The sequence below is a fragment of the Toxotes jaculatrix genome, chromosome 4 (genome assembly GCF_017976425.1).
Source record: "Toxotes jaculatrix isolate fToxJac2 chromosome 4, fToxJac2.pri, whole genome shotgun sequence".
Classification (NCBI taxonomy): domain Eukaryota; kingdom Metazoa; phylum Chordata; class Actinopteri; family Toxotidae; genus Toxotes; species Toxotes jaculatrix.
In genome coordinates this window covers 26,277,773-26,300,797 of record NC_054397.1, presented here as the reverse complement: position 1 = coordinate 26,300,797, position 23,025 = coordinate 26,277,773, and the positions used below count along the sequence as shown (strand labels likewise).

Genomic DNA, 23,025 nt, shown 5'->3' with positions numbered 1-23,025 from the left:
GAGTGCTCTCCTGGAAGGTGAGTGGGAGCTATCCTTCACGACTCTGCAGTGCCTTTATCTGGTACCTTTCTTCTTTCTGATAAGCAGCTCCAGAGCCAATCATGTGGAACTTATAACTCAGACATGTGAAAGTGAAGTTTTACCGAGGTAAGTAAGAAGGAGGAGGGAAAAATGAATAATAAACTTTCCTCCAACCTTCAGTAAACTTTCTTCCTGTGCCGCACACACTCTCATGCTGTTCACACGTTCGGCAGCTCTGGCAGCATCTCTCAGCGTTTGGCAGCAACCCGTCCACAATCTCAACAGATCTGAGCCTGTGGCCTCAGCACTGTCTTGTGCAAGCAGCGGGCAGCTGGTATGGGCAAAAAAAAAAACCAAAAAAACAAAACATGTACCTAGCTAAAGCTCCCACGCCACCAGCTACATCAGCAACCACCACAGTCCAACTCCACGCTTCGGGGGACTGATGTCAGACTGTTGTCCTCCGTGGAAATATTTGTGTCATTTAAGATAAGCTGCGGAGTCAGAGCTCTCAGGCTACCCGCTGCTGTCGACAAACATAGGACATTTTGACATACATCTGAGGGGTATTCGCTCACTAGCCTGTGTGCTTGTGAATCCATGAGAGAACTAGATTTATTAGTTTATCATTTAACAAGAAAAAAGCCATGGATGGTTTACAAATCTAATAATTTAGATTTAAATTAAAGGTTTAAGTTTATCATTCTTAAAGTGGAAGAAGAATTAGCGTTGATCACAGCTGGATGGCTGGCGAGACTTTAAGTTGATTTATGCAAGCCGAAAACAAAGCAGAGAGATGCCCTTGAATCGCACAAGTATGAAATTCCACATTGCCTCCAGACCCAAGCCTCGTGATGAAATCCACCATTTGCTGTTATGACAGGAAGAAAATGAGTACGTGCCTCAGGATATGAGGAAAAAGCCCAAGAGAGTGTAATTAAAAAGGTAAGAATTTAAATATTGGGAGAAAGGATCAGAGTAAATGACCTCTTTAATAACAGTGAGGTTGATTTATGCGTTAACTCAAAGGTATAACACGAAGGCGAAAACAAAAAGGTTGCAGTAATTCATGTGAAATTTCTTCTGAAGTAGCCTACATGTGATAGATGTTTTTCTCCAGCTGCTCATAATTCAGTGCTGTCTTTTTTATATTACTGTAAAATGTATAATATGCACAGTCATGCTTGCAAATGTGTTGGATTTTGTGTTGATCCAGGTTGACAGCTGCTTATGAATAATCCAGTCTAACTAGTTCTGTCTGACAAATACAGTGTTTGAATGGCTCCTGATGGACACTTGTGATCTTTGTAGCTACATGTATTGTATGCTAACATGGAAAGCGGTGACTAAGAGCAGCATATCATGTGCATGACAAAACAACTTGCCATGTAGAGATTTTGTTGTGGTTTTCTAATGAACCCAGTATCCTTTGGAATTACCTTTCTATAGGACTATACTGCCACACATGATTTATGGACCATGCCAATGTCCACTGACAATGTTGGAACCACTGTGTCCTTTATGTTACAAGGCAGAAAGTAATGTTGTGGAGTGCTGGAGAGCTCGAGGCCATATTTCGGGTCACAGCACAGTCCAGCAGTTTAAGGAAAAATATGGTTTATCCGTGTTGTGGTGTTTGGTAGGTGGGTATACTGTAGCTTCACTGAACTTAACCCACAGAGCCCTCACTCTCCCTGACCACCCTTTACTGCATATCTTCTTTAATTTGAAGGTAATGGAATGTAATGTGGAATCTAACTATGCACACTTACTTAGGATTGGCACTTACAGATGACACTGCTCAACAGTATGCAAAAGAGTTAAACAGCAAAATGCTGCTCACATGTTAATGTATTAGTAATAATAGTTCAGTAATATAATATAGCCTGTAATAGTAAAACAGCCAGAGGGGGCACTTATCTGAATTCTGAGTACCCTACTTTTATTTTTGCAGGTTAACTACATTGTACTTTTTCATGTGTTTTTATACAGTATTGCCGTTCTGCCACTTTCAGGATCTAAATACTTCCTCCACTTCTGAGAAACACTGGTATCTGTGGTGCTGCGTTGTAATGTTGTTATCTAAAGTTATTATTGATTCGTCATCTCTTTCTGGAGATGTTCCTCCTTCCAGCTCCTACTAACTGTCATTGGTGTAATCACTGTCAGACAGTTTTCCACTCGTTTGCTTCATAACTGTAGCTGTTTGAGACGAGGAGCTCATGGGTTATGGGACGTCAGCAAGTGAGTCATTTGTTCCCCGAATTTGTCCTTCAGGCAGAGCTTCTCCCCAGGTGTGGTACAAATTTAACAGGGTACTTATGCTGCCTGTGGGGAGGCACTTCCCTAAAGACTAAAGACAGGGAACCAAAGTCTCCTCTTCGCTGTAAATGCCACAGATTACTGTACATGAAAGACTGTAACATGATCGCATGTAGCCTGCAAGTTGTGCACTGATACAGATCTGGAGCTAATTTTAATTAGGTACATAGTAAATCTCCCTCCACAGAGGTGGGTATATGTCATATATCTGCTTCTGACTTCTGAGTTTAGTACAGCTTGAATTTTAGTCCTATTACTTGGAATTGTACTGAACATTGTACTCAAAGTAGCTGCTGAGATCACATGATCCTGCAACATCCCTAAAGAAATATGTCTGACTGGGACGTTTGCTATCTCCATCACTTAATTTGGCACTAAGACTGCAGAGTTTGATAATAATTCCTTAATAAATGTTTTTATTGAAAGTTATTTTTTATCTTACTTTCCACTATTTTCTTCTACATACAGTGATTTTAGGAGAGCCTGCTGTAGGAGCCGTATCCTCTCCTGAGCGCTGTCATGGAAGTGCTTTTGAAAAGTTCTGGTGAGCCCAGGTTGGCGAGGTTTTGAGTGAAATACCAAGTCCAATTGCAAAAGGTCACAGACATCAGGTGGGTCTCTCTGAGAGAGCCGGGCCCTTATTATAGGCACTGACCTGTGAAATATCACATAGCCTGTGAGCATGCTCAGCAAAATGATGCAATTTGAGAGGATGTCACTCCTCACCCCCAGGTGACCTCATCCTGGCACAGCAGGAGAGGAGGAGTTTGCAGCAAGAGAGCGATAACGCAGAGCTATCTCCTCTTTCTCCCGCTCTCTCTTTCTGATGGTCTCCTGTATTTAGGCAAGGGAATCCTCTCCAGCAATGATGGCCCTCTCAAACAAGAAGTGCTGCAGATCCACTGTTGAATTTTTTTTTTCGCCCTTACTCTTTCTCACTTTTTCATGGTCTGCAGCGGAAATTAATTCTAAAGGGGCCGGTTTCAGCTTCTTGTATCTGTTTTTTTAAACTACATAGCATTCTTCAAGTTTTTTACAGACATAAAAGCAATAAAATGCACTGTAACAAATGTAATTTAAAGAATGAATGCAGTAGAAGGACAGAGAAACACAGGATAAAGAACAAACAAAACAAGTCTGAAAAACTGTATTCGAAAAGATTAAATATCTGGCTGTAATCTATTTGTGAAAATTTGAAATGCTGTGTGTTATATAGTATTTCAAGTGTTTCTCTATGCTTCTTCTACCAAGAATCACTGATTTCAATATCTGTTAGGGCTGAAGGTTTTCTTCTGATTTTAAAAGTACCACTTCCAGAGCATTTACCACTCTCCTCTCAGGGTACCTCGGATTCCACATCAGAAATGACTATATCTACAACAGTTGCATGGAAGCGTTGATTAGATTCAGAGAAATCACCTGTCTCAGTACACACAGTACTCTTCAGTTTGCCAGTACACAGGTGCACATAGGTCTTTTCCCAGCAAACAGGAAGAAAGACCTCAATTCGTGACAAAGAACGTTGGGAAAGAATTGACCAATTGAGCTACACAGTAGTGGAAACGTGTGGTATTATAGGAAAGTGTTGTAGGAGAGACAGACAGAAAAAAAAATCCAGGTTTTTCTACATTACCAGGAATTTCTTTCATTTCCTTTGTGTTATAGAACTGATGGCGTCATCAAGAGTTATGTTTTCATAGGATGAGTTTTACCCTCATGACCAGTAAACTGGACCTGAAGGAACTACTGCAGCACAAAAATCTTCCCACCAGTTGTCTTACTGTTGCCTAATACTTCATAATCACTGTCATTTTCAGTGACACTAATTTCAGGCAGTTATCCTCATTATGAACATTTCTTCATACCAAACATCATTACAACTGTAATCAGCATGTTAACACGGGACAAAGAAGAGTGAAGAGAATGCTCTTTTTTTTTTTTTTATCAGATCAGCGTTAATTCGCTGAAGGCGAGAATAAGACCAATTAAATCAAAATAATTAGGCTCAAACGCCTGATCATTCAGTGTGAAAATGTGCCTTAATGAAAGAGGAAAAAAACTAACGCTACAGCCAAGTTTCCTGGTGAATAAAATGAAAAAGTCCTAGAGTTACTACATGTTTATTGGTGGTATTAGGTTATCATTTAGAAGACCACTGGGGGAGAATTGTTCATTTTCATGTATATCGATTCAGATAAGACAATAATTGTTAAACTGAGACGTACATCCACTGCATGCACTGCAGAGAAAGTGAGACAGTTAAAAGAAGTAGAGCCTTACAACAACACTGCATTGTAAAATGTACAAAAATAGTGACACTATTTATGAAGTAAAGCCTGCTAGCGAGCCTATGAGACAGCTCAAGTCTACTACCTGTCTAACATGCAGTGCTGACTGATAGCTAGTGACCCAGTCAGAGCTTCAAACTCAGTTACCTGGTTGTAATAAACTTAAATGTCATTTGGTTTTGTCTTTCATATCAGTCACTGCACACAGGACCTGCAGACAGAAACCAGCTCGTGCTGCTCCCTTTCATGTAGCATTTCAATGGCAAACTTGCTCATAATGGCTTAAGTTGCTTGTTCTGTGCAAGTGCTAACATGCTGATGTGAAAGTGGCCAAAAGTTCACCATCTTAGTTTAGCATGTTAGGATGCTACTGTTTGCTAATTACCAAACGCAAAGTACAGTTGAATCTGATGAGAACCTCATCAGTTTTGCTGGTACTTTGTCCTAAACTAAGGAACTGGACAAAATAGCATTTCTATGTAATGGTGGTGCTAGCTACAAAATAAGGGATCACCAAAGTTATTACAGTTCATCATAAGACTGGAATGATGTGGTGGACTGACTGAGAGACAGACACTGCCATCTCCAGAGCCACACTGCTAGCGTGCCCAAAAATATAGCGCATGTGGTGCTCCTGTGTCAAATACGAATTTATAAAGTGGTTTTGGCTAGGCTGAGTCTTAAAGATGTGGATACAGGACCTGGTTCTCCCTTTATGGGTCTTGCAGAAGTTTTCCACAGTCACAGAACTACATATTGCTACTCAGAATATTAGCACAAGCATATTTAATTGATGTGGAAGTTATATATCTTTATTACAATTTTAATATATATATTTTTTCTTTTTAAGTTGAATTGCATCACATAGTCCTTCAAAATAAACCACCACATCACCCTTTAACATTAAGGTGCTGCATCTGACTTCAGGTAACCAGGAAGTAGCATACTACTTATTACAAATGACTGAACAACACCATTCTGGGTGACAATGATGGCTCAGAATATACAGTTCAGTTTGAGGATTCAGTGTTTGTGTACTGAACATCTCTTATATCTAAGGATTTATTCACAACTGCAACAGTATCTGAGTTATAATTGCTCAAACACAAAACAAGAATGCAGTGCAACAAAAAGAGATCAGCGTCATCTCAGCTCCAAGATTTCCTGCTCAGTAATTTAGTAACATACTGTGAGCACATCTTCAATAAATTCACTGCATAAGGTAGAAAAAAAAATGCTGCATAGGCTTGTTTTGCAAAACGTACGTATAGTACATGTCAAATTTGTTCAGTGATAGGAGGGAAACACAACATGACTTTGTTGTTGGCATTAATTTACCCAAGTCTGAATACCTGCAAATGAGTACAGGGCTTGTCATATTTGATAAATTTTAATCCACAGTGGGACAATACTCCAGAGGCCAGATGAGAGAGGCTGAACAACTTTGAAGAAGAATTGTTTTGCTGAGTTGATTTATCGTCAACAATGAATAGCTTGCCTTCATTTCTTTCCCCTCTACCACGCACATATGAAGGCTCTTTTGATAATTATGCACAGACTGACTGATCAGCTTTCATTGTTTAAGGTCAGGATGTTCATTAAAATTGACAGACCGACTGGGCGATACTTTGAGATGTTGCCTCTGCCTTGACCTTTGCAAAAAGGCAGCGTTAGAGTTGTCATTTGGGACGTCTTCCTGTGAAGTGATAAAGATTCTCTCCAACTGCTCCTCTTCAAACCCTATCAGAGCTGTGATTTCAATTAGCCAGCAACAGAGAGACGAATCACAGACCGGAGCTGACATGAGACAGTCAGGTTGCTTAGCACTGCCCAGTGATGTCAAGAAAATGGCTGCTTCAATAGTAATTCTAGTTTGCCGTCTATCTTTATCCCTTTATCGAACCTCCAACATCGTCCACTTCTACTATTCCTATCAGCGGAAAGTGGAAAGTCAAGCCTGGATGGACAGCTGCTCCCCTCACTGTAGGTTTGTGGGTGAGTGACAGGGCTGGGAGTGCTGCCAATAATGCTGATCTCCAACCACAGTGATGTCCCTGTTCTCACAGCATGGATAAGTTACTTCACCTGATTATGTCTTCCCTACAGAGTTTAACTGTCATGGTGCATTTAACTCTGATGACAGTGCCAGGGTTTATGTGAGTCCAATCATCACTTATTTGTGTGCAAAAAAAAAAAAAAAAAATGCTGTGGAGCAGGGGATAATACTCTGACATCCCGTTGATATTGTTGGCTTACCTTAAATGTACTTTAATGAAAGCTGAAAATACTTTGCATAAGTACTCATTGGGCTGTATTTTTGTGGGTATTCAAAGACACAGTTTTCAGTGTAATCTGAAAGCTTTTCCTCCCCTGAACCCCACTTTACCTGCTCATTTTGAGTTTTGTGCTTTAAATAAACTAGTTAACTCGTCATGTGCGGTAGCTTTGGAACCAGCAACCTAATTGTCTACAACTCCTTTCGAAGTACAACTGCTTAGCCCACTACTTCCAGAATGTCTTCTGCTTTAGAACAGCTTCCATTACCAAAACCTGAATGAACACACCTCTAATGGGAGTGTAGTTTGTTCCTGAAGGGACCCAATTCCTGAGTAAGCTTGCAGCTTGAACCACTCAGTCACTTAGTTAATTGCTAAGTGACTGTCCGTCAGTTGCAAACTCAGCCCACTACTATCAGGCCTTCTCTCTCTGACCTCTAAAAAAAAAAAAAAAAATCTTGGTAGCAGTAAGCTAACAGTGATGGCATCATTGACAGCACGGTCATACCCAGAATGATTTACCACCCTGTCCAGTCTGCCAGTACTGGAGCATAGCATTATCCCAGACAGACCACTGACACATTATGTGCTTGCATTAGATGATTGGCATCAGCTGGTTCATTCTTGACTCACAATCACTGGCTAATTGATCAGCTGATTAACTACCAGCTGACTGATGACATCCAATAACATTAATGCAGATGTGCAAAAACACCAGTATAAACTGGAATTTCTCAGTATCACAGCTCCTTCCTTCACACAGTTGCTATCGTTGATTTAAGATTTAACGTTTGTTAAGGGGATTAGCTTTCTCAGTATCCACATTGCTGCTTGAATACTTTGAGAGCTCCTTCAAAGAGCAGAAGCTTTTCCACTGAACCCGCATTAATTGCATAAGCATTTGCTATAAACAGAAAATTCCTTGATGTAAATGTCTCTGACTGAATTGGGCTGCATATTGAGCAAAACTATTGGTGCAAGCACAACAATAAACTTGGGCCACTTCAAACTTTTGCACTATTTGAAAGCAAAATGTCTGTGCTAGTCTTTGCCCTTCCTGATGACTCCAGTCATTACTGCCCTCTTCATAATAAAATAACTATAGTAGGATGCATGTCTCATTTGACATTAGACAACTTGTACTTTTAAAACTGTTTATAAATCCCCAACCTTCGAAACCAAGACATATTTTACACCTACTGGTTAAGGAGGCACCATTGACTATAACATGATGAGGCAACATATCAGTTGGCAAGATCTGAGTATGAAGCAGGGAAATTACTAACCTTTTACTAACCTGGCTCCTAATAAATGCATCTTGTGTTGTGAGAACCATAACTCTCTTCTTTCACAAGTTTGTTCTAGCTCTATTCAGTTTGCATTATGATGCTTTTCACCTCACCTGCAGGCTACAGTTTGTCCTCTCCCTGCCATCTGTGATGGTTGTGAGGGGGATATGTCTGGGGGTGTTTATGCAACAGGGACTATAGGGATTGTCAACGAGAACAGATTTCAACTTTTGCACACATGGTAGTGTCCCTTTATGAGCTCAAATTAGAGTCACAAAGATGTTGAGCTTATAAAGTGATATAATTTCAAAGTTTGTAGTTGTGAAACAACCTTTGAAAAAACAAATGCAAAATAAATGTGATGCATAGCTATATGAGGCCACATTATGTGATTGGATTTAGTGTATTATGTATAGTTTTCACGTGTAAAAAATGTAAATGAGAGCCCTCCTTTATGTAATGGTGTGTAAAATCTTATTTGGGGTTGGATTCCAATTTAAGTATCGCCTGCATGGTGAGACAGCTTGGTGGGATCAGCAGTCAGCTCTCATCTTCAGACTGGCAGAAGCGAGAGAAAGAAACACACTGCCTGTTGCCCAGCTCATTACTTCCCTGTTCTTTACACGTTAGTAAATGGTAAACTCATGCACATGTGGTACACATAAAGTCTGTACCATGTGAAGGTAAACGCCATCCTGTGGTTTTTGGTTAGGATGTGTATTTTGTTAGTTTTGGGTTTTGTAATGTAACACAGCCAGAACGCTGCTACTAACACAGTGGTAATGCTTGTGTTACATCTTAAAAGTTTGTGTACACATCTAGTAATTGTTTAATGTTAAATAGTGAACAAATATTTTTCTGGCTGCAGGCCTCACACCCAGGGCCTGTTACAGAAAACATGCACGAGGAAGCATGAGAAATTCAAGTTTGCATGTGTACAATTTCAATTTTTTTGTATGGTATTTGTAAGCAATTCTTTTACAGTCTTCATATAAGCTCACCAGATATTATTCTTTCACAGATTTTATGAATGAACAATAATCTAATTTTTACAAACACAAATCTTTTCTACACATGCACAAACTTGAAATTCTCATGCAGCTTTCTTTTACAGATTTAAAGAAAAGTTTACCCTTTACAACTACAAACTTTGGAAATATTTGTGAGCATCACTTTAAAAGTTTACTCTTTTCTCTTTAACCCTAATTTGAGCCTATTTCCTGTTTCTTAAAGTTTTCTTAGTTGTATAACAGGGCAAACACAGAAGAAAAAGATTTTTTTCTCATGCCTGTCTTGCATTCAGTCAGCTTAGAAATGCAGATAGTAGCAGCTGAAACAATCTTTTAATAATTTAAGAAGTGTATCCAGACTATTTTATGATCCATATTGTCTGCAGCTAAAGCAGCTTTGTTCTGTCTTACTGCAGGATGTCAAGGGACTGCATCTTCTTTGCACTTATTCAAATACCAAAACAGTGCAATGTTTTTGCCTCTGGGTCCAAATTACACAGTAGCTGTCTAAATGTCAAAAATGGCTAGCAGTTACTTTGGCACCACTTATCATTGTCAAACTACCACTTCAAGCTGGGCAGAATAAGCAAACTTGAAGAAACGCAAATGTTTTGTGCTTTAAAGGACTGTCAACTCGAAAATCTCAAAAAAAAAACAAAAAAAAAAAAACATACAGATGGGAGAGACTACTGTTCCTCTCTCTTTAGGCAAATAGAGCTTCTGGGGTTTGAACTAGTAATTGCATACTCAATACGGAACAGCATCACTGGGGAACGGGCTAGTCAAAAAGCAAATTTACACTGAATCACGAAAAGATGTGATTGACTGTCCTTGAGTAAACAAGTCACTTTATTCTTCTCAAAAAAAAAAAAAAGTCCTATGGTTACTTTTAACCATAGGAAGTCACTTTAAAATCACCCAGTTAAGGTGTGACCATAACACCCCATACGGAAATATAGCTATAGCTGCTGACACACAAAACTGACTGTTTGTTAAGAATACAGCATCTTCAGCAGCTGATGATCCATGTAGAAGGTAAAGGAAGGAAGTATGTAGAAAGAGTTAATGCTAGTATTATAAGTAGGCTATGATTATGGAAAAATGTAAGATCAGGTTGTTATTTCATTCTGACATAACCCTGTCTGGCTGCTTCGCTTACATCCTTTTTTGTGGTTTCAATAACTGTTCTTACTTTTAACATTACATGGGTTAAGGCTTTTAGGATGAGCGCTAACTGGTGTGTTTGGCTAATGTAACGCTATTTGGGGAAAACAGTGGGTTGGGTTACTCAAGCGTAAACTTACCCAAGCAGGATGTTAGCAGGACAAACCTGTTAACATCAGACTAAACTTTCCAAAAAAGTGGATGTGCCAGTTTTAAATGTATTTTTTACTTAATATGTAAACCCATAAACTAATGTAGTTGATGATTTGCTCCTTGGCCGTGGAAGCAATGTTCGGTTGTAAGCTAGTTAGCTGGGCATGCTAACAGCTGTAGTGCATGCTAAAGCAGATAAACACACTGTTTAATTCATTACTCACTCTCTTGTACTTTTGGTTTTAGAAAGGCTAGAAAAAAAAGACAAACTCTAAACTGCACTGTATCGTTCTTACACAGCCCCCATGTGTGCCACTTTGGAGACATCCAAAGCTTGACAGACCTACACTGCCTAGTTGCAGTTGCTAAGCTGTGACTGGACAATCACTGTTTAGGGGAGGGATTTTGGAGAATGGTCAATTACCTGAGGGGACCCGTTGCCCTAAAGTACACTGTTTCCCTGGAAAAACTGGCCAAACAACCCAGGAACATGCTGTGCTGTGTGTGGCAACATCCCAGAACTCACACAAAGGAATAACTGTATGTATCTATCCAGATTTGAAAATGGGTTACACGCAGTTTCTACTCATCAGGGATGTGTTACCCATCCTTTTGCAAGTGCGTTTTTTACTTTTTACAAGCACTCTTGTTGTTTCAGAAGTGTGTGTGTGTGTGTGTGTGTGTGTGTGTGTGTGTGTGTGTGTGTGTGTGTGTGCATGTGTATATGTGTGTTTATTTTATTCCCGGTAGGGGTGAGGAAGTGAGGTACATCAGATAATACACCAGAACAAGAGCATGGCAAACATCATCCTCCACCCTGAGTGCCCTGTCTGACCGTGCATGACACCAGAACATACTGTTCACAGCACCAGAGGAGCAGCTGAGGACAGGATACAGACGGGGTGAGGACAGGATAAGGAGTGACTGTTTTAAAGTTGTTCAGAAAAATGAATGAGAAGGAAAATCAGAGATTGCGTTTGTTTTGAGGTTAATTAAAAGAGTCAGATGCTGTCAGGTTAGTTGAGAGTCATTGGAAAACGTATTAAAACTACCAATTACTAAAACATCAAGCCAATCAGAGGACTCCCACACAAGGCTAATTTTACCTTTTGGGAGTCTGAGCTCTGTGCTTTATTTGCTATCGCTACTTAGCTAACGTTAGCATTAAGAGTTATTTAATTACCATTCTAGTACAAGTGTTAGGAGTTCAGCATAAAACTTCACCCCTTTACTTGCCAAGAGTTGTCTCCAGTGGTTGAAAGCCAATGTTAACTCTTGTTTTGCTTCTATTTCTTTCATGTCATGTTAGCATGCTAACCAGCTAGCCCCCAGTTCATCCTGCCTCATAATGCCACTTTGCGATAGTGAGTCATTGTAGCGTCCAGTCTGCCCTCAGTCCAGCATTAGAGGACGGTAAAGTAGCTGTGTAAGCTGATGTTAACGTCTTGTAAATAGAATAGCTGAATCTCATGGCAATTGACCATTATAACCACCACCATCTGCTAACGGGAAGAAACCACGTTTGGCAAATAGCTCCTTTATAGCATTCAAGACGTTTGCTTGTAAATATTTCATGAATAGAAATATCCTTTGGACTCACCTCCAAAGAGTGCTCTCAGTGACGCTGCCAATATGAAAGTCATACAGCTTCGTTAGAATCAGGATCACCTGTAAAGAGAAGAAATTGACCATTACAATCTTTGTATGTGCAATAAAAGCAAGCAGTGATTTATTCACAGCAACAAAATCTTTCATCAAACATCACAGAATGTCATGTTTATTTAACTGCTCCTTATGATCCTGGTCTAACACCAGAATTAGAAATCTCCCAACAGTGTAGGAACTAAAGTGTCTTGGGTTCTTGTTCACAAGTGAGGGTGAGTTGGAAGATGAGATCAACAGATGGTTAGTGCTGCACCAGGAGATGCTGTGTTGGCCTGTTGTTGCAAAAAGGGACTCAATACCAGTCTATTTTCCAGCTCCCACCTTTCCAAACTGCACCTATCGTCATGAGCTTTGGACACTGACAAAAACAATGAGATGTCCCCCAGCAAAGAAAGTCTGCCACATAAACTCTCAATCAACTCACAGCAAGGAGTGTGTCTCAAAATGTCAAACTACAGGACACACAGCACAGACGTCTGGAAAACGTTGCTCTTTTAGGTTGAAAGGAGCCAGTTGAGCATCTGATCAGGATGCCTTCTGGACACCTCCCTGTGATGATATTCCTTGCAAGTCCTTGTTAAGTAAGTTGGTAAACCAAAAATGTATTTGTATGCATGTATGACCTCAAAAATCATCAACTTCCTAACACAATGTTATCCCACATTTTACATTATAAGCTTACAAAAGCCAGTTGAAAATTTAGCTAGTATGCTGTTAAAGCACAGTCAACACTTCCTGCAGCTGTTTCATAATAAAAAGATGTGTGTGGATTTTACAGTGAAGAAAATGCAGATTAGTTTAACAGATACATCATCTGTTCTTTTATCATCTGTTAAATGTTTACTCTATCCCAAACAAAAAGTACATACTTCTTAAGGCCTGTAACAAAATAACTAATTGCGTTTACAGTAAATTGAATTCTCCCCAACACCAGTTAGGAAAACACTACAAGGTTCTGGGAGTAATAGATTAGCATGCTGGGAGGTAGTGCTTTGCATAATTAGCACTGTGTAACTAGTGCTGTGTATGCCACTTTGAAACTTAGTTTTTCTCTTGATGGAGCACACTGCCATCCTCGCCCCTGTGGAAAAGCCTGATCCAACAGTCTCTGTGTTCACAGCTTTGGTCTCTGCTCTTTTGGAGAGATAATCAGCAGGCAGGCACTTTGATAAGCACTGTGCAAGTCCTCAGAGCAAATCACAAGACACGAAGGCCGAGTCTGCCATGACGGGATCAGTGGTCAGCTGTGATACTCCACTCCAGAGTGGAGGATCACAACTCTGTTGCACAGAGAGACAGCTGGGGGTATGAACTTGTAAGAGAGAAAAGCAGTAACACTTAACTAGGTGAAAAAAAAAAACAGTGTTTATTACACTTAACCATCTGGTAAGATCCATGGCTGATATTCAGCTCTGGGTTACAGAAAGTGTCAAGAGGCATGTGAAAAAAAATTAATAGAGCAAAGGTGAAAATACAGGAAAGAGGGACTTTTACGCACATGCAATGATGTAGCATTTATCACACACTTGACCTGACCTCACCAGTGGGGGGGGGCATCCTTTTACATAATAAATGCTATTTTCATCCATCAGTCCATGTGTAGCTGTACTGTTTTCCTTCCCTGACTAAATGACTGCTGCTCTTCCTCATTAGCATCCACATTTCTAGTTAGCATTTTCCTCCCCACAACAAGCTTATGCTTGTTTAAAGCAACATGACAAGCTTGACTTGAGTCACTTGACTGTGGGGGGTGGGGGGGTGGGTGCAAGGGGTGTGTCCTTGACTTATCTGGCAGACGTCAGCAATCGGGACTAGACAAGAGGAAACTGAATCTCGATATATATTGGACAAGAACCAGTGTCCTGGCATTCACGACCTCCCACAGTACTCATGTCCTCCTGAAGCTCTGTGGTCCGCAGACTTCCAGGACCTTTCCACCTCTGGCTGTGTTTCACTATCCCCAGAAGCCCTGTGAACAAGCCAGCCACTCACCAGGGACCCTTGGATGGTTCTTGTAGGAAGATGTGTCACATGAGATCCTCTTACTAACACTGTGGACATATGGTACAGGCCAAGCAAGACTGCAGTGCCAGGGAGAGAGCAACGCTGGATAACAAGAAAGATTCTTGCCATATGGAAGCACCACATAGAAAAACTGGATCTATGTTTGTGTTAACTTGTGTATTTAGGCACATACTTGTTGGAAGGACACATGTGCATGCCACTGTAGAAATGAGTGTGTGTGTGTGTGTGTGTGTGTGTGTGCGCGCGCTCCTACGGGCTTTGTCCTGTCAGAGATGTGTGGTCTCGTCTGCTCGGGGGGGTGACGCACAGATATGAGTCGCCTCATCCCCACACGAGAGTCTGAATTTGAAATTCAACATTGAACAACCAGCTGAAAAACAGGGAAACTACTTGTGTCCCTTCAAATGTTTCTTTAGAAAATTTCAAAAACATCTTTTCAGCCAAACCTTTAAATTATTTTCCAAAAATATTGTAACAACGCATTAAGCCACTGACCTGAAAGAAAAAAATACTTTGGGCATTTCAGATAACACTTGCCAGACACTCTTACTGTTTATTTACATGCTTCCTCACAACTGTTGATCATCTCTGTTCGACAGGGTGTAAATACCAGACAAAACTGCAACACCCTTAAAAAATAAAAGTTTGACAGGGTGTCTGTTTCAAGTAAACCCTTCCCTTCTAAATCCCCATTTGACTTGCAATTACTGAATCAAAATGTCAGTCACACTGCACTTGCATTAGCCTTGTTGCCTCAGCAATTAACCAACTGTGGTGAAAACATATTATTAGCATAACTAAATGTCCCCCTGTCCTCAAAGGCCGAGTCAAAGAACAGTTTTGAAAACTGGCTCAGCTCATAGTGTGAGAATGACAATGATGATGAGAAAAGAAAGACCAACACTTTAATTGTGATCATGACCTTAAGATTTCACCTTTAATGTCAAGTCGTGGTACATGGCAGTATAACAAGGCCCTTAAAGTCGGCTGCTGTGGATGAATGTGTTCATTCATGCTGAATGGAGGGGTCATTAAGAAAAGCAGAAGCTAACAGAGCTCTGACAGATATAGATGACGAAGTCTGAATTATCTTGTGAATTAACATAAAGTTACATTCCAGTCTTTTTTTTTTTAATTCACCCAAATCAAACCTTTCAAAGGAAAAAGTCTGCAGTGCAGTGTACAGAATGAAGCACAATGAAACCAAAATGGACAATAAGATTAATCTGATTAACAAAGTTTCCTGTGTGCATAATTGATATCATTTTTGTTAATTAATCCTGCCTCAGAACTCATTTTGCCCTATTCAGAGGCTCTTGTGGCATCAAAGTGATTGATCAAAGTGAAACAAAAGATTTAAAAGTTGAATCCAGAGCACAAGGATCTTCTCAAATACAGACACTTTGTATTTTAACTCCACTTCGTATGCTCCCTTCAGAACAAAAAGAGCTCTCTGGGCCTTTGATTGCAAAATGTCATGGTACTCCAGCATTGACAGTCTCACACACAACTGAAAACAAGCTTTTAGTAGTCTGCAAACAAACGTCAGGACAGTCGACACCAAAATGGCAGCTGAAACTGATCATTATCTAGAAGTGATTAAGCTTCTCCGCCTCTCAGTAGCATGTCAACAGCTGAGCAATTACTTTGTCAATTGGCAAGAGCTGTTTATGAGACATAATGTCAACTGGGGGTTACAGAGCGACCAGTTGACATGAAGGCAAGGCCTAAAAAAACACTGAAACCTTTCACACAATTTGGCAGGACTGCAAGGGAAAATGAAGCTGTTGACTTAATGGAAAGTGAATAAATACGCAGCGACATGTTTTCGAATAATTGTATGGATCATAAATGGAAACAAATAGAGAGTTGAAATAAAGAGGGTGACAATAATAGAGAGTATCTGACGTACAGGATTCAACTGTCATCTGTTGCCTTTATTTTCCTGCTAGCAACAAAAAACATGTCCATCTGTCTTTTCACCATTTTGGTCAATGTGCTGTACAGCAAATGCAACACTCTGTGTTAGAGCAACACGGAAGCAGATAACCTTTTATCTTGGAAGATTAAAGCTGCACCATTCAGTATTATTTACAATGGATCAAATGAGGGTAAGTGATGAATCCACAGAAAGTTATGACCTGACTTTGCACTTACCCTCAGCTCTCCTTTCTAGCCTCTTTTCAACCTTTTTTTTTTTTTTTTTCTAACTGATAATCTCTGCTCTCATTAATTAACTATTCCAGTCACAGCAGGGAACTGTTTTCAGTGAAAAAAACTTGAATAAATCCATGAGCAGCAGCACAAAATGGCCAACATTCACCTGGCTGGTTAAGACAGTGGAGCATCAAGTGAGCTAAAGAGCAAGGTATTTTACTCAAGAGCTGATGGAGCCTGAAACAGACAACACTACAAGAGAGGGAACATTGGACTTCCATTTTTTGGGAGGCCAAAAACACGAATCCAAATGAATGATCATATTTGTCCTGAGTCCTTTGAATGTGTAAATAGGTCATTCTTTTATAATACATTTACCATAACTTTACGTGTGATAAAATGTCAGTTGTTGTTTTAGCTTGTGCTGTTGTACCCATGGGACCAAAAAATAAAATAAAAATTTTTAAAAACGCTACTTTTGAAATCAAAGCAATTGTTAGAAAGATTATCTAGTACCAATAAAGTTCAGCCTTAAATAATGGGAGGATTTTGAGTGAAAGACAGGAACAGGAATTGTACTTGGAGAAGTGGAGCTAGGTGAAATGCATGGGTCTGATCATGCTGTGCAGTTCATGGTAATATGTCCACCATCAGCACGGCATGTGCATAATGATGTGTCTAAACATGCACATGTGGTGCTTAAGGCTACAATGGGAAATAATCCTCTTTAGCCTTGAATGGCTTCCTCTAACTACCATTTCATACAGCAGAGGAAACAAAAACACAAGGTTGCGGCTACAAGTCACCACTCTCAATTAACTTACCAGTATCATGTGCAATTTAAATGCATGTAACACTTCCGAGATGAAGGCCATCTGTGGTTGAAAGGAGGGGAATTAAGATGTAAAATGAGTTGTGTTTGCGTGTGTAAACGCAGTCCACCGGGGTGAAGCTGTTTGTGTTACAGTCCCATCAAGGCCACACCGGGTAGAAGACTACAGTACTGAGCCCCTTCTGGACATCACTCACTCCATTCCCTTGTAGCTCCTTCCTTTTCTTTCTTTGTCTCTTTCCGTCACTCTGCTTCTTCACCTCCCTCTCCCGCTTTCTGTTTTCATCACTCTCTATCTGAATCACTTCCTCCCTTCTTTTATTTCCCTCTTTCCTCCCTTTCTTCCTCATACGCCTCCCCGGAGTGAAATCCTCTTTCATTTATTCCATCCTGCATGTCTCTGTCTTTCCCCTGTTCCCTTTTTCCTCACCGGCCACATCTCACCCCACCATTACCTCACCAACTCTTAGTGTTCCTCCCAGCTAAAGCCCCTTTATCTCTGTTTATCTGGGCTTGTCTCTTTCCTCTTCCCCTAACACTGCTCTCCCTTGGTTTTTCTTACCTTTCTTGCCTACTTCTTATCTTTATTCTTTCACTTGTGTCTCATATTCCCTCCCTAATGTGCCCCAGCCTCTGCTCCTCACCTCCACTCATTCCTTTTTCCTCTAGTTATCTCACTTCCTAATGCCCCTCCCTGTCTCCCGTCTTCTTTTACTTTTACTTGTCTGCCTTGTTTTGTTTTCCTTCTCTCTGTTTCACCCACTCACTAGTTTTGACCTATTAAAGTAGACAGGCATAGACTTTGAGTTGTACACTGATTGAATACCTAATTAAAGTTATTTTAAATGTAGTGGTTGTTGAACTACACTGAGGACATTGCAACTTAAAGTGGCCTTTTCTAAATTTCAAAGTCTGAGGGAAAAAAACCCCTGATGAGCAAATCTTTAAAGCAACAATCAATGTTTTATATATATACATATATATATATATATATTAACAAAGAGCCAGACATGTGAGAGGGGTCGCTCTTTGACACAGACTCACAGAGAATTATCTCCCAACTGATTTGATCTGATGTGAACCATTGTTCTGGTTTTCTGGTCCACAAACTCTGTTCTCATCAACCTGCTCATAAGAGGCAGCTGTTCTTGATATAAATGAATGGATGTATGAGGAAGCCATTTATTTACTAAAACGATCACTGTACCAAATTTTAAGATGATAGTATGTCAATGCTGTGTTTTCAGCTTCTTCTCTCTTGTTGCCCCAACTGGTAATAAATCAGTTAATGCAACTTTAATATCCATCTCTGTATTGTTATATAAAGAATAATTAGTGTCTGATATGTTAATTTCACAAAAATAGAAAAAAACGTTCTCACTCATTAAAAAGAAAAGTTATGAATAAGCAAATATTCAAACATTCTTGCTATTTGTGCACTGGAGCCTCCAGGTTTCCATATCACACTTGTGTAAGCTGCATTTGTACCACACCTGGTTTCCAAACCAGCTGTGATGTTACTCAAGGTTACACGTCTGAAACTGAGATTTAAGCTGAGCACAGAGAAGTTTTCCCTCCTCAGCAGATGAATGTGAAAAGCCTTTGAGTGTCAAACTGCACATGTCATCCTGCACAGTGAAGCTCAAACATCCAAGTGAAGTAACAATACTCAGAACACATTGTTGACTGGAGAGCGATGCATATTTTACATGTAATCATTCAAAAGTTCTTTTACTTAGTTAGTTTTACTTAATCCTTTTAAATAGCAATAGTTTCTTTTTTTCAAGTTACTCAAGTGAAACTTTTCAAGTGGCAGGTATCACTGGGCAATAGCTCTTCATTGGATTGCTTTATCATTGACTGATACAAAGTTTCTGCTTGAGCAGGTGACATGGCATTCGAAAAAGAGCTGGAGGATCAATATGGTGCTACAAGGTGAGGGAAAGGTCAATTGATAAACCAATCAAGTGGCCTGCATAGCAGGAATGAGATTGTGAGCCTATCTTCTTTATCACCTCAGCTGGACTTCTAGGCTCTGGGAGGAATAACCTTTCCAGCACACTGAGATAAACCTGCCGTATAACGCTGTGCATTCCCCCCTCCCAAAAAAAAAAAAAAAAAAAAAGTTTTAGGTGCTGCCATTTCATACAAGCACACTATATCCTACCTCAGCTTCAAAGACTTGAGATAGAAATGTTACCATAACAACCGTCTGTCTGTAGAGCAGCTGCAAATGCTCGAAGAGCTCCAGCCATTCTGGATCCACAGTTTCTAAAAGTCTAGAGAAACCTGCTGCTATCTTCTTCAGAGAGGATTAATAATTTGTCAAAAGCAAGGATATTCTGGCACGGGTGATATGAAAATGCTGAAACGTACCTAACGTCAAAAGGAAATTGGAAAGTGATTTCTTTTACTTATATTACTTTTTTGCTGCACTGCCTTGAATTCGCTGCCTACATACGAAGCATGATACTGAACTGCTGGGTGTTAGTGCCTGCTGCCATTTTCAATGACTGTCATATGCTGCTGGATGATTCATCTAAACAAAAAAAAAAAAGCAGTTACAGTCCTTCAGATTTACATCAAACTGTATTTTCAAACATTTCTTGGCATTCATTCCAGCCTCCTTGGAGTACACCCAGGATGTTGTTTGCTGCATGAAGACAGTTCCACAGTGTAAGGTAAGATGTCAGCCTCACTCTAACACCTAATTAGGCTGAACTACCTCTAAAAATATTTGCAGATTCAAAAGGAATTCTACATTGTCTTAAATAAACACATGGGAAATTTCTTGTCTTCAAAGTCTTTGGTTTGTGGGAGAATAACTTCAGCGCTGTTATTAATAGTCTCCATTTGCATGGGGCTATTTTTGTCATTTTTAAGAGCATGCAGGACACCAGCCACTAACATCTCCTATTTGCCCATTTTCTTTCCCATGGTGCATCTGCCTCTCAGGCCAGCTCTTGAGGAAGTCAAGCGAAGCAAACAGTATCTGGCTAGCTGCGGAGCCTGCACTGGGGGTTAGAGCTTATCACAGTGCAACCAAGAGCGCAATAAAAACAAAGCCTGCGTAGACTCCCTGACTTTACTCCATCATACTATATAACTCAGAGACAGACAGAAAAATGGAAGTGGTGGAATTTCCGTGACACACAGACACAGACTCTCCACACTCAGTAAAACTAAAAAGACATCCCACTATCTCACGAGCTCACTGTGGTTGGAGAAAAGAAAGGATGTGAAACTATAATAACGTATCTTTGACAATAAAGAAGGAGCAGGAAAGCGGTCCACTTTTCTTTGTTCAACACATCTGATTTGTTTTGTTTTTTTACAGCTTATCATTTGATACATGTAGGGTTAATTCAGTGGGAGCCCACAGTGACAATCTGGGAGATGTTCAAAGAATTTTCATTTCTCTGAGGGAACTATTTTCCTAAGAATGTAGTCCTCCATGTTCACTAATTAGAAAACAGGGCAGTTGCTACTGTGTATGTTGGAAGCAAATTATGCCTCATGTTGGAAAATAGACTGTGGCAAAGAAAAAGCTCAGAATGTTATAAATAAGATATTGTCCATTATAGGCTGTAAATACATATAGTGTAGTTCGCTACAACAGGCTGCAGGTTTTCTTTTTCCTTCCCTGAGAGGTAAGTTTAAAAAAAAAAAGAAATCTACAGTATACATTATGTTGCTGTTTGTGGGGAACATGTGGGCCCGTGTATTATAACCTCATTCTCTTTCATGTTTCTGCATGCTGAGTAGATTTGTTTGTGTTGTCAGATGTCAGCACATAGTGTATAGGTACTGTATTGTGCAGGTTTATAGTCAAGTCATCCAAAACAAAGTGCAGACAAATGTGAAAGTGTAGCACTTTTCTCTCTTTTTTTTTTTTTTTTGGTGTTGTATCAACTCTCTCTTTTCTCAGAATGACATTTCTATACGACTCATTTTCAGCAGCTAATGGGTTTTGTAGGAAACTGAGATGACAAAATTGATTAAAGTAAAAATGAAGATACTGAAACTATCTGTAACATTTTCACTGATAATGAATTTCATGGTTAGATTTTAGGACACCACAACATAATTGTGAAAATTATTTAGTAGTGTAGAAAGGTGATTTGTTGCAGACAGGGTTGGTAAACACCCTAACCATTAGGTGACACATTGACTCATAATGCAACTGATAATATCTGTGACATATTATGACTCTTGGGGGGGGCGACCTCACTACACCTGCACAGCAATGGGTATGTTACACCCAAACACAGGGTGTCAGCGGGTTATTCTGTGGTCATGATGCCAGCTTGTTAGGAGGTAATCAGTAAAGAGTGAACAATATTAATTTATAGTCTTCATAAATACAGCGCCATCTATCCCTGTAAGTCATGTGACCTTCGCCGCCTCCAGAACCACAAAATACATTATACAAGTGTTTTCACAGGTGTATAATGTTCCCCACTGTGACTTAATGTGTGAAACTGGTGGACTGACCCTTTAAAGGATAATAAAGGATGATACATTTCTAAATGTCAATGAATGTTTCATAAGTACCAGCCTTTATGCTATGTACTACAGAGAGAATCTGCTGGCAGAGCAAAAACTTGCTTCTGCAAAATGTACTTAAATGTATGACGAAATATTCTGCAGTGGGTGTTGAAAATGTTGGGTTTTGGATTTTATTATTATTTTTTATTTTTTACATAGAGAAGACTGTGTAACTTTTAAGTTCCAGCATAAAAGCCACATAAAATGAAGCTGAGAGGTTTATACCTGACAGAAGTATTATGCACTTCTACTTGCCAGAAGGAACCAGGTGGGCTGATGGTCTGTGACTCACAAGAGACAGACACCTGACTGTGAAATGTGCAAGTTTTTTATTTATATATTTTATTTCTTTTTTTTTATGGTAGGGAAAATGGTCAGTTTTTGCAAATGAGTGTGAAAAACAAATTTGCAAGTGGAAGGCGAAATGAGAGACGAGCACAGGGAGTTGGAGTCAGGGTGGGAGGTGTCACCAGCCACAGCTATTGTGGCTATAAGGTGAAATTTCTACCTGCCTCACAGAATGTGTTATTTGAGACAAGAAGACGCACTGTATACTACATTCACAAAGAAGATTGCTGACTTTGACTCACTAAAATCAAAATATTACCGTGACAGCTGAAGGCCTAAACACATCCTCAAGCACAAGCTACTATTAATCTAATCAGTCATCCTCTACAGCGAGTCTGAATATGCTTTTTTCGCCTATGTTACCACAGGCCCATCATTTCTGATTAGAGGGACATATTGCTCTTTATTCAGCAAACGAGCGACAGGAATTAGTTGGAGTCTGTCATTTTCATCTTCACATTATTTCTTTTTTTTTTTTTTCTCTCTGAGATCTGGTAATTTTTTCCACTCTGGTGTCAGCAGGAGCAGAGGAGAAGTGAGGCAGAGAGCTCTAACTGCAGGCGTACTCGCATGTCATTGCGAATCTTCTCAGAGGTGACACGATATGGAGGCAGCAGGACAGCTGATTAACACCAGGCTCCGTCTAAAACTCTTAATTACGTTTTTTCCCTAGCGATGTGTCGGTCGTGAACGAGTCGGCTCCGTGAGCCGGCTCCTTCAGGTGAACAATGGAAGCCGGCTCCCGTCTGAGAGCCCATTTCTGTTTTCTCTCTTTCTCCTTCTTTTTGCCACACTGCTCGGCCACGGGCACTCTGAAGCAGCATTGAGATGCATTTAATAACACAGACAACACACAAAAAAAAATGTAGAATTTGTAAGATAAAACTATCAAACAGGGTCTATTAACAACCCCCACAGGCATTTTTT

General features: G+C 39.9%; 1 protein-coding gene across 2 annotated transcripts in view; it reads right to left on the bottom strand.

Moving 5' to 3' along the window:
* Window positions 1–23,025, bottom strand: part of sorcs3 (sortilin related VPS10 domain containing receptor 3) — a 183,657-nt gene that overhangs the window by 95,014 nt on the left and 65,618 nt on the right. For both annotated transcript variants that reach the window (XM_041035874.1, XM_041035876.1), the window contains one exon: window positions 12,124–12,191. In XM_041035874.1, the coding sequence (XP_040891808.1) occupies window positions 12,124–12,191 (68 nt within the window). The remainder of the gene's footprint in view (window positions 1–12,123; window positions 12,192–23,025) is intronic.